Genomic DNA, 13,311 nt, shown 5'->3' on the forward strand with positions numbered 1-13,311 from the left:
AGGCTGTGCTGTTGACGATTGGCCCAACAGCGCCGCCTACCCACAACCGCGTACTGTGTCCAACAAAGCCTTTGTTGTTCCACAGCGGCCTCTGCCGTTGAAAAAGTCCTACTAAGCCACCCTCTGTCCAAAAAAAAAAACAAAAAAAACAAAAACAAAAAACAAATGTTGTTCATTTTGTTATAGCCTACATTTATCAAGATTAAATCCACTCTTTTTTTACTCTAAAATGATCTTGTAGCAGTATGTAACTTGTCACCGCAATGTGATTTCGATATAAACATGATCAGCAATTATAAATATGTGGTATTATGGGGCATGTATTGTGGTTAAAAAATGGTTTCCTTACAGTTGACTCCAGATTAAATATGTCCATTGATTGGAAGCGAATACTTTTACAAAAACCTTTTTCTTTTTTAATCAAACCTAGGCAACTGTCTGCACAAAGAAATATAATGTAAAGGTCTGAAAAATAGACTGATAAACAAATACCATCTGAATGTATCAAGTCAGAATAGGCCATTTGAGGGTTTAAACTTGGCAGTGAGCTCTTGTACCGTTGCCAGGGTGCTCAGGTTATTTTGACCCATACAGAGGAGCACAGCATAGTACTTCAGTTTTAACGTTACTGGTAGCAGATGATTATGAGGAAGACTACATGCAACAACTATACTATGTGGCGAAGAAATGTAGACACAGCATTCAAATTTTAATTTTGCAGATTCATTTTGGAAGGGTTTTGCAAAAGTCCCGCAACAAACATAACATGACTATATATAGAGGTCTCTGCTGCAGCCGAGCCGTTCTGACTGATGCCAGTAAAAATCTTCATACTTGTCATTTCCCCCCAACTTGATTTATACACTTGAATTTGGTTACAGCGACTTCGACGTAATGGAAATGACTTTCCAGTCAGGACTTCGCACATTTCGCGAATGCGACTTTGTCTGTTTCAGCGGCTGCAGTGGCTGCATTTCTGCACGGAGGAATCTAGACCGTCTCTCGCACCCACCATCGATCACAGCATACCCGTGCCCCGTTGCCCTAGCACAGTGTGTGATTCACACAGCGTGAGGATAATGTTGTATGTCTGGCTTCTTTATGCATTAGCTTCTCTTTGTTTAGCAGGGCACAATGTGAACGATGTGCTCGTTATTCAAGGGAAGAGGGGAACCAGACATGACAACAGACCCCTGTTTCTCGGCAAGGGGAAACTGGGAAAATTGCCCTTTTCGAATGTGGCTAGCTACATTAGATTGATGTTTTGATGATGGAAGTGGTTCACACAGAACGTTATTCTTGGAGCAGGGAGTTAAGCCCGGAGGAAAAAGGCTTTCTTTTCATTAAATGCTCAGATGAGCACAACTTCTTGCGGAAGTGGGGATAATCCTTGGTGTAATGTCAGGGAACAGCATACTTGTATTTTGCAACATGTTGTATTATACACAACTTTCACTTCAGGAGAAATAAATGAAAATTTTTCATCTGAAAGGTTCCATTCTTCTAAAATCTTCCCAGTGATATCTTGCAAGTTGTTACTGACTGTGAAAATGGTTTGTGGATTTGTGGTATGTTATATTTTCAAAGCAAAGACAGGTATGTCCAGTGAGTTATTATCTTGGCAGACCCAGGCTATAAAGATTAACTGGGAGAAAGGAGGATGTGGAAGTAAGCACTGATAACCAATTTGTGTGAGAAGGTAGATTAGGGCTTCTGGCACAAAACTCACTTTCAGGCTTTTCTTGCACACAATGGGAGTACTGAGGCCAAAGACTTTGCAAAGCAGGATATTTATTGTGTACACACATTCTAAGACGACTGGATCATAGCCCTTGGCTACTCATTGCATTGTGAAGCTTTAGCTCGGTGGGCTAATGCACCTGCACTGAACATGAGCTCACCTAGGCTAGATCCGTAAATTACAAATCACAAGAAATCCATTAGATAAGCTAAGATACTGTACCTGTAATAATGTTGAGTGACATCTGAATAATAAATAGCCAAATCTGGTTTTGTGGACTATTTTTTGGCAATTCAAAGGTCAAAGAATGACATTACGTAGCTTACCTACGATTTTATTATTATTCAGGTTGCAGTTTGAATCTAGCTCATTTTTTTTGCACATTAAAACATTTTTTGGCTACACATATTCATGACAGTTGTGTTCATTTATACAAAATAATAAGCCCTAAACACTTCTTTTGTTTGAAACACAAGCAAACAAATAATGTAGAATAAAAAAGAGAACTCAGCTGTAGTTTGTTTTCTGTATGAGTTAAATATTATTGTAACAGCACTAAGTTCGCAGTGAAAATGGAACCGTATGTTATGACTAGAGGCTGTAAAATTTCCTTGCCATATACACTTGGGTTTGGATGGGTAGTTCTTGGATTCAAGTTAAGTTGAGGCTTAAATTTCAGGCCATTGTTGGTTCACAACATATGCTCGCAGCAGCGCCTGCAATGTCTTTTCTATAGGACCCAGCCTAAGCTCATGGAATTTACATTTGTCAACCAATCCCCTCAGGACCCCCCCGCCCCCACCAATGCCCCACCCAATGCAATTACAGCAGTGGTATTTTTTCGGTCACAATAGTGAAGACTGAATTAGGATCACAGTGATCACATTTTACTGTTTTTACTTTGTTGCTATCATCACTTCTCTTTTTGCATTTCCGAAGTTCTTGGGCAACCTCACCGCAAAGAGTGCTTCACAGAATAACCTCTGATTTGCCCAACATCACCCCCACAGATTTTCTGAAAACAGCACGACTGATTTGACGCGTTCAGTCTGCACAGCAGGTCAAATGGAGTGCTGCAGTCCTGAGAGCGGACCAAACAGTTTATGATCCCGCAGTGCACAGTGGAGGCCATTGAGATTTACTATCTGAATATGGTCCTTCATTTGGGGGATACATTTCTTCCACATTGTATTGGAAGCCTAGATCAGCAGAGCACATGTCTCAATGCTAGCAGCACAGATGAAACAGAAGACTGATCCATTGCCTCATTTCACTGAATGATCCTGTCCCTTCGGACAGAGACTATTCATTCAGGGCTGAAATTAATCTGCTGTGAAAACAGAGATACGACGCCCCCAACCCCCCCACCCCCCCACCCCCCCCTCCCCAGTCAGAACCTCAACCCTGTGGCGAACACTGACAGAGCAATTAATATGATCCGAGTTTTTTTAATGAGGCTGGGTTGGTTCAGGCTGTCACACTGACTTCAATGCATACTGCTATGCTCACTGCCGATTATACTGTTTCAAATGTGCCGGCCAATCAGGTGCAGCGAAGCCGGTTATGGTAAATCACGTCAGTGACAAAGGCGGCCGTGTCGCGGTCACCTGGGAGCAGAAACCGAGGGGCTTTGTCTGCGCGCATTTGTCTGCGAATTTCCATGCATGCCTATTAAATCTGAGAGCTCCCGAGTGTCCTCGCTGTAATGAGAAAAACAATTTTTTGCTTTTTTTTCTCTTCCTCAACAGTTTTTCTTTCATGCTGCCTTCTGGAGATGTGAACAAGGGCCCACGTGTTTTCTCCACACGTGCGCCCGTTGTCTTTGTTTCCCGTTTTAAGTTTGATTCAGCAGCGGTTTTTGTCGGTTGGGGCCTAAGCTGGGCTCGTCTCACCCTCACTGTACCCAGCTCCTACAACGGTCAGGCATTGCTCAGGCAATTTAAATGATAAAAAACAAAAACATAGAGATACCCTCGTACATGAGTATTAACGGTGCAGAACTGTTCCCTTCCCCCCACGTAAAGATGCTGAGACCCCCCCCCCCCAAATCCCGAAACTGGAATTTCACAGAATTACCCCCACCCTTACACTCCACCCCCCCACCCCACCCCACCCCCACCCCCCAAGGCCTCATTAATATGCAGCTATGAAAGAAGCATGAAATTGGCTGTCAGGTGGATTAAAATGGAGTGGGACCCAACCCTACCCATTGTGGAAGCCCCCAAGCTCAACGACAGATTCCCTACGCGAGGAGCAAACGGCAGCAAGGACAAGAGACCCCCAAATTATGCTGATGGTGCGAGCACCCGAAGGTTTCCTGCGGGTTTAAAAAAAAAAAAAAAAACCTCAGGGTGACGATTAATTAGCCTCATAAAGTGCTTTAATTGCAGACAAATGCACCCTGCCTTCGCGTCGGCCTGGAGCCCCGGATAGACCCCTCTGATTGGCTGTTGACCCAAACCAGAGCTGCGGGTGGGCGATGGTTTACTCCTTGAAGCGTCCTTCAAGATGGAATACGCACAAATAGACAAGTATGTCTTTGTTTCCGCATGTTTGTATTGGAGCACCCAGTTTAATTTTTAGGCCTATCCTGTCGCTAAAATGTCTTCCACAGACCTATATCTGTATAGGCAGCAGGGCTGCATGACCATAGGGTAGGAGCGAGGGCTACACTACTTACTGCATGCAACTTACTGATAGACATGCTTCCTTGAGGGCCAACACTATGGACCCTGCAAGGCTGCCAGCCATAGTACTGGAACAGAGATGAATTGATTCTGGAACGAGAACTTTTGTTGGATGTTGAGAGTGAGTAGCTTATTTGTCCATTTACATCCAAATAAACTGGATGAAATTTTGTTTGGATGAAATATTCAGCCTGAAATGGCCTTAGAAGTAAATATTTACTAACAGCCTGCACTGTACTCAGGCTCACACCTACATGTGTAGCAATGTGTTTTTCTCCGTTTCCACGGCTCCGTCTGTCGCCATGAGAACAGCTGTCTGGATGTCGATTGGTGAGGTTTAATGGTGGAGGTGCTGAGAAGGCGCTGATGAAACAGGCTGGTGTCTCCCGGGCTGAAGCACACGCTCACACACACACACACACATGCACACACACACACATGCACACACACACACACACATGCACACACACACATGCACACACACACACTCACACACACACACACATGCACACACACACACGCACATACATGCACGCACACATGCATTCACACACACACAAACACAAGCACGCACGCACGCACGCACACACACACACATGCAAACACACGCGCACACACGAACACACACACGCACGCACACACACACACACACATCCCCGGCACCTCCATCCAGCATCTGTGTTACAGTCATCAGCGGGAACCCCTCCCCTCCATCCAAAAGTGAGCACTGACATGAACGCTTATACACGATAATAGTCACACTCTCTGAGACAGACAAACACACAGACAGACGCTTGCACACACGTTTAAACATGCGCGTATATACACTAAAGCACTCTTGTTCACACACTCTGATGGTCGTGCACACACACACACACACGCACACACACACACACACAGGCCCCCAAGCGATGTCCTGTCGCCAGCACCTCTCTCTCTCAACAATTTACACATTCACTCAGCCTGGGCCTCTGCTGCCAAACTCCAGGTGGGAGAACGCGCTGAACGGGAACAGAAACCTGCACAGTTTCCTCCAGTAGCTCGGAGAGCCAGGCTGAGAGGGGTACTCTGTCCCTGCGGGATGTGCTGGGTTAACTCCTCCAGACCTGGCCGGAGGGGAGGGAGCACAGGAGGCTCTGTGTGTCCCCACACCACCTCCTCTTTGCCCCAGTTCAGCGCCACACGTCCCTGTTTACCCTGGACCTGACGCCAGGACAGAGAACATCCCACAGGAGATGGGTTCTGGCTGCATGCTCTCTTTTGCAGTACATTTTTCCTCCATCCTGAAATAGATATCATTCTTATCAGCGCATGGCGCCAAAGAAAAGCTTCCTGTCCGTCAGATCATCCGACAATCCGATTATACGTCCGGTTTGAAAGACTGGAGCCATTTAAATAATTTTTACATGGAAGCCCACAGATTATGTTATTATTCATAATTCACTGGAAGGTACAGTAAATTAGACCGCTTACGTAAGGAGTATTATAGAGCATTATGTAGATTAAATGTCATGTCAAGACACCTTTAACATTGTTTGTGGATTTTTGCAGAAGTAATGATTTCAGGCTCTCTGGTCGGAAAAATGATAATATGATGATTGAAAATACCATAGATAACCGAAAACCAGCCAAAAACCTATTTTTATAAATCTATTTGGGGTTTTGAGCAGCAAAAACATTCTTTCCATGCTTTAAATCTAACTGGAGAGAGAGAGAGAGAGAGAGAGGGAGGGAGGGGGGAGAGAGAGAAACATTTACAGGTCACAGGTGAACTACATGCTCAGTACACTGTATGAGCCAGTCAGCAACATCAGTTGAGCCAATGGGAATGCCTACCCAGGAGTTCATAAACATCGAAGGCCAATCTCTCAGCAGTTTCGCCGAACGTCGCGGTTGCGGAGACAGTCCTGACAACCGCACATCATGGTAACATCGCTTTAATATCCACTCCCGGGTCTCTGGGACCGGCGTTTTTGCCCGGGAGATGTTTTGCCGCATTCTTTCCCCGAGGTGTCGCCGCGTTCGCGTGATTTCCGGCAGCGGTGCTTCTCGGATTCCCTCCGCGGGCCGACGAGCTCGAAGTGACGCCGGTCACCGTCGCGGCATGCTCCCGCTCGCCCGTAGGCCCCGAGGAGAGGTCGGAGGTCATCCGCACACAACACGTGACCATATAAGGGTTTCAATTGGTTCCACAGAAGAGTCGACCGACGATGACAGTTTGAAACGAACACATGCTGCTCGTAAAGAAATATCCCTCACTGCGTATTTTATGAATGTGAGGCACCGTTATAGATGCACTGCACTTGAGGCAAGGAATAAAAATGCGCTCGACATTTTGGAGTAGTTAATGACACCTTTTGCGCATCCACTGCCTTTAAAACGTGCATCGACTAGACAAACACATTTTGCGCTCTCGGCGATATCTCCCGAATAAAGTGTCAACTCTTCCACCCCTGAAGGGGTGTCTTTAAACGCTGGGGGAGGCAGCGGTCCACAGTGATCCGAGCGAGCGCTTGAACAAACAGAAAAGCCCAGTTTATAGCCTGATCTGACATCAAGAGTGTAATGAAAACCATGCCGGACCCGGGCGCCAAGTCCCATCCCGATGATAGAGAGATCTGTGCTGGACCAAACGTCCACAGGGATATAGTGGCTTCTCATTGTGTGTGTGTGTGTGTGTGTGTGTGTTTCTGCTGAGCCCCTCCCCTATCCTTTCCTCCCTCTCCCCTATCCCCCCCGATGAAATTCCAGGCTCCACTCAGGAGTAGCGCTCCCTCACTCTCTTCCTTCGCCATTGTTCTGATCTCACCTGCTGCACCCTGCTCAGCCCTCCAAAAATGAGCTGGACCCGTCCCGTCACCCTCGCCCTGCTTTCTGCGCTCCTCGTCCTGACCCGTGAGTATGACAGGGGACCCCGTTCTGCAGGGACACCCTTCCCTTGGGGACAGGGAGGGAGAGAGGGGCTAGGGCATCAAAGTTTGCCGTTTTTCAGCATTTCTACTTCAAGAGGACAATTTTTTAGGCGAGGGGCTGGATTAACCCACCTCCACCTTGTATTTCTCAGTAAGAGCAGTATTGTAAAGATTTCATGTGTTTAAACATAACAGTTGATTCCTTTGGAAAACTGCTCTGATTGTGATATGTGATACTGTGAATGCGATACTCACACGGCAGCTTTGAAAAGTATTTCCTGTAGAGGTTTGATTCTGACCCGTTCCTTTCTCCTGCTGTCCCACAGTGAGCCGCGGGTCCGAGGGCGCGGCTGTGCGGGACGACCCCGCCGACACGGAGACCGGGGCACCGCAAGGTGAGCGCAACAAAACCGCCCGATTCCTCCCCGCGCCTCCTCCCGCGCCTCCTCCCGAACCTCCTCCTGTGAGTCTCAGCGCACCGTACGCTAGGGTCCACGTGCACTCCGGTAAATTTTATCTCTCTCCTTCTGCCCCCCCCCCTCCCCCACATTCAGGAGCGGCGAGGAGGGTCTTCATGCGCGAGGCGGAAGCAGCAAATTTTTTCAGACGTCGGAGCAGGAGAACGGCGAAGTCACAGGCAGAGATAAACGGTGAGGCGCATTCTAACACTAAACTTCATTTGGGAGGGTACATTTTGGGGAGGGGGGGGGGCACTGGAGGAACAGTCCTTCTACACCATAGATGAGGACAGAGAACAGATAGCCCCCCCCTCCTCAAAAGATTTTCTCTTCAGGCACTATAGAGCGAGATTTGTAAATGTTACATTACATTACATTACAAATGTTACACACTGAGGAGTTGAGTAGAGCAGGTTGTTGTTTTGGGGTGGTAGTGTGGTCTGTGGTTGCACCTGGGTAACTGCCTCCTTGGCTTGGAAATGAGAAGAGAGGACTTCGGACTAGGACAGCGGGAGGCTGTTGCAGGAGTCACAGGGTACTCTGGAGCAGCCAACCTGCAACTCCACTGTCTCCTCCATCCCCAAAGCCAGTTTTCAGGAAAAGCAGCTACCGTTCGGACTCCTCCCTCCCCCTCCCCTCCTCTCCACGACCCCTGTCAGTGAAGGACCTGTGTGATTCGCTGGAGAAAAACAGGCGGACTTTCCAGGAAAACCGCTGTAAAAAAAAAGAGGGGTTTCTGTCCCCCAGTCAGGAGGCCGGTGAGCGCGACCCGCAGTGAACCTGCTGGCACAGAGCGGAGAGTGTCACACAGCAGGGAGGAGGAAGTGTGTGTGAGACGCTGGAGGAGGAATGCGCACACACACACATACATACACACACACACGCACACACACACGCACACACATACACACACACGCACGCACGCACACACATACACATACACACACACGCACACACATACACACACACACATACACACACACACACACACGCACACACACGCACGCACGCACACACACATACACACACACACACACACGCACGCACGCACACACATACACACACACACATGCACACACACACACGCACACACACACCTTCACAGCGCAAGAGGGAGTATGGGGGGGGGAAATGATAGCAGGAGAGAGAGAGTGTTATACAGCTATGTTGCTTGGAAACCACTGGCTTTCTCAACTAGGAGGTTAGGTGCTGGGGGTAGAGACCAGCCAAGTATGTTGTGCTATATATGGACCCAAAAAATTGCTTTCAGCCAGTTGATGATACAATGTTATATGATGCTTGGGAGGATGGAATGTCAATTGAAACAGAGTATTATTAGTATTATTAATAGTATTATTCATGAATAGTTCAATACACTAATACTGCCAGAGGACTAGTCAAGACTGCTATAAGACTCAGTAGCTTTAAGAAATGAAAACCTGCACAGTAAAATGTCCTGTCTTAATTCAACTCTAACTGAATAAATAGGAGTCAAATTGGAACTCTGTGCACACTGTAAGAGTTGATCTACCACTGAACATTTTACTTTGCACTTACACAGTCTGAGTAACCGAATCAGTCAAGACACTTAGTCTGAATTGAGTTGACAAATACCCAACTTCTTGGCATCTGCCAAGCAAACAAAATAGGCAGAACGGTAAAAAGTTATGGATTGAGTCCAGTCTCAGTTTTCCCTGGCTAGCTAATCCAGGGGCTACTCAATGAGTTTGGGACACCTCCAGCAGAGTGTGGGGCGAAACGCGGCAGGTTGTGATCGACCCTTTCAATGCCTTTTTCGCCAGTACTCAAGGCACCGGTGCTTTTTAGGCATTGTCTGGTGAGACCGCACTTGGCAGAACGCTCCATGGTCAGAGGTGCCAAAGAAATCACAGGGCGGTTATGCAACAGGCCTTGGGAGAAAAAAAAGGGCACGTATCCTCTTCAGAACTTCCCTCCAATAACTTCAGTCAAAGCTTTCCAACACGCTGTTACGTAACAGCAGAGTAATTATTGGCATTACTCACCTGACTCAACAGGTGATGAAGGCTTACGCCCTTTGTGGTTTCTTAAATTTGACAGACACTCGTGATTTCACTCAGTGCTTTTACCCTCATCTACGGGCCGTAGACTCATTCAGCGCTAAACTTTAAGGAGATATTCCTTGAGAACATTTCCCAAAATTCTGTTCTCAAAGCTTTAACCGACTGAACTGAATTTTTTACACTGTCCAGAAGACAGATCTCAGGGTGCAGTTCTAGACCTGCTTGCGTATGACTCCACCAATCAGAAGCCACGTTCACACCTCAGAAGCATGGGATGAGGAATGCAAAGAGCGCCTGGGGCAAATCAACTGTTACGCCAATCAGGATTATGATTGGGCGGTGTTCTCATGGTTAAAGCTCTGATTGGGTACTGAGTACAGAATTTGGATACTAATTAAATTGAATTAAATCTTTTTTTAAAACCTAATACCTTTAACCCAATACCTTTAACCTAATACCTTTAGCCTGTAGTGCACGTAAAATATGCATTAAATTCGCAAGGAATATGGATAAAAAGAAGGATTTAGGCTTAGCTATGCGGTGAATGAATCACTATTCTCCCCATCCATGAGGCAGTTGAATGAGTGTGGCTACGGCTAAATGTCTCTCTCTCTCTCTCTCTCTCTCACCCCCAGCTGAACAGAGGCAGAGGTTGGCAGTGGATGAACGCAGGAGAGAGTATCACGAGGAGCAGAGGAATGAATTTGAGAATTACGCGGAGGAAGAGCGTGATGGTAAAAAAGCAAAAAGGGGCGGGCGACTTTTGTTTTTAAAGCTGTCAATCAACTCACCAATTTCAGCTTGATTCATTTAACTGTAAAAACTAACAACATGCACTTGTGAACACCAGTTCTAGCCAAAATAGGGAATACTACAGTAGCCCCCTTATACAACAGACCTGGCAAATCAAGTGCAGATCATCAGATAAGAATAATATATAGCAAAGACAACAAATATGTAAAGAATTCAGAAATCACCTGAAAGAAGTTTAGCCAAATAACAGCTTTGGAAAGCTCTTGACCTTTGACCTCAAAATGAACTCACAGGACTGCCCTCTCCTTCCCCCCTACAGAACAGAACGAGAGGACCCGGGAGAAGGTCGAACAGTGGCGGGAGTTCCACTACGACGGGCTCTACCCCTCCTACCAGTACAATCGCCACCACGTCTGAGTCTTAACACCGCGTGGGGAGATGTATGTGGGGGGGGGGCCGGAGCAGAGCGTGGGGGGAATAGGCCTTCTTCTCCAGACCCTGCCTGTCCAACTTACCCCTCACAGACTCTGACACAGTCCCCAGCAAACAACTGAATTTTTTTTAATGCACCGTTGTCCAAGCTACAAACAATAAATAAATTAGGTTACCGCAGTTTGTATGAACATATTTTAGATGTATCAAGTTTCATTCAAGCTGTAAAACTGTAAAATGAGGTATATTTGAAGATAATACTTCTTTGTTCATAAACTTTATTCAATCTTTTCGTACACAATGTTTAAAAAAACTCTAGAGAATATTTCATATTAATTACAGCAAAATTTATGTCTACGCCAGCATGCAGATTTTTGTATTTGACACCCCTGTGGATCGCATTTCACAGCAAGGTTTGTATAGAGCATTCTAAGATGTGTATGATATAGAGTTAGTCATAACACAAATGTAATATTATGCCTATGGAACTTGTTGTTGTTGAAATGTGGATTACTTGACCAAGAAAATCTCACTGATTATTTTGGTACTGGAAAAGCCTGTAATTCAGAACACCAGCAGCCAATAAATTCTATAATTCCAGCAAATATGGCTCTTCCATAAATAACAGCACTTTGATCGATACATCTCTCTCTCTCTCTCTCTCTCTCTCGCTCTCTCTCACACACACACACCCACACACACAATGCACGCATGCATGCACACACGCAGGCACGCATGCACGCAAGCACACACATACAGAATCCTCTGAAATGATTGTTACCCTTGATTTGGAAATATGAGAAAACGATATCCTTCCAATGCTGATATGCTGAAATGAACATTATACCAGTAATGAAACTGTGTGAATGTTACATGTAAGGGAGTTGTTTGGCTCTTTTCTGAGGTCAAAGGAATCATGAACTCTGCACCCATGCCAAGGTGAAGCAAAGAGCAGATTATAAATGTCCGCTTTGAAGAATGCGTCACATGATAACTTTTGTCAAGTAGGAGGGGATTTCTAAAGGAACGCTAGAGTGTGCAAACATGGAAAGTCTCACGGTGGACAAGATCTTACGTAATCAGGGGCATACCGACACATCAATACCACACCACAGATGTGAAATCTCTCTCTCTCCCTCTCGCCCTCTCTCTCTCTCTCTCTCTCTCTCTCTCTCCCTCCCTCCCTCTCTCCCTCCCTCCCTCCCTCCCTCATGTGTGCCCACCACACATTGCAGAATCGAAATGAAACGGTCTGCATCCAGCTGCTAAATTCAGAGCGCCGGCACGAAAGCGTGAGAAGGCCTCACTGCCTTCCGCTCAGAAACACTTTCAACGCCGGCCACAACAAATGATACAACATAGGTAAAGCATGCACACAGGAAGCAGGGTTACATCAGTGTAAAACTCTAATTTAGTCACAGACTGTGCACGGCAGAGAGGCAGAGTGACTTCTCTGGTCACACAGCACGGCTCAGTTCAGACATTTCATCCCCAGTTGAGTATAAAAAGCAGAAAGCAATGTTAAAAATAAAGGCACTTTCAGGAGGAAGACAGTTTAATCATCCTGCCGTTCGACAGACTTTTACGCAGTGAAGTTTTTTTTTTTTTGGTTTTTCACCAAATCGCCTCTGCTGCAAAGAGCCGACTTCCTATGAAAACAAAGGCAGTGGAAACGAGGCCAAACCGCAGGTCGTGCGCAAGGCCTCTGAAAACCAGGCAGAGGAAATGACGAAATGTATTTAAAAAAAATTTTAAACCGCACTGTAAACTGTCAAGTCCACCGTCAAAGTGTCATCTTTCACCTTATTTCCGGGGCCTGATTAGTTTGTCGACATTTTGGAATGACCTCAGGATTTTTGTTTTCACAAAGCGAGTTCACGACTTAGCCAGACTTGTTACTGGGGTAACCGAGTCCTAAGCCCAAAGCTGCAAAAGTGCAGGTTTATGCTTAAATTAGCTGGATAACATGAGCCTATGAGCCACACGGTGAAATCACACACACACCCCAACAGCAGAAATGAACGCGAGGTTCTTGTCGATGAACAAGCCATCATTGTAAGAAGAGCATTTAGAAGGGAACGTGTTTTTAAAAGACCGACAAGATCCTTTAAGGCACTTTACGATCATCTTTATGAGTGCTACTGATTTAGTTGTGAGGGAATTATTTACTTTCAGCAATTTATAGTGGTGCACATTGCCAAGTTGGAGCGAAGCAAGCCCTAACAGGGGCACAGATGCTGTATTGAGCTCAGTTTCCTCTCACTGCCACACTTTATATACAGTTGG

General features: G+C 46.1%; 1 protein-coding gene across 1 annotated transcript; it reads left to right on the forward strand.

Annotated features, from left to right (window-relative positions):
- Positions 1 to 7,179: 7,179 nt before the first annotated feature.
- On the forward strand, positions 7,180 to 11,630 carry LOC135258891 (unique cartilage matrix-associated protein-like). Its single transcript, XM_064342557.1, has 5 exons — positions 7,180 to 7,323; positions 7,667 to 7,735; positions 7,895 to 7,990; positions 10,476 to 10,574; positions 10,913 to 11,630. Exons 1-5 carry the CDS (start codon positions 7,266 to 7,268, stop codon positions 11,008 to 11,010), a joined length of 420 nt encoding a protein of 139 aa, XP_064198627.1. The 5' UTR covers positions 7,180 to 7,265; the 3' UTR covers positions 11,011 to 11,630.
- The last annotated feature ends 1,681 nt before the right edge of the window (positions 11,631 to 13,311 follow it).

Source organism: Anguilla rostrata, chromosome 7 (assembly GCF_018555375.3).
Source record: "Anguilla rostrata isolate EN2019 chromosome 7, ASM1855537v3, whole genome shotgun sequence".
Taxonomy (NCBI): domain Eukaryota; kingdom Metazoa; phylum Chordata; class Actinopteri; order Anguilliformes; family Anguillidae; genus Anguilla; species Anguilla rostrata.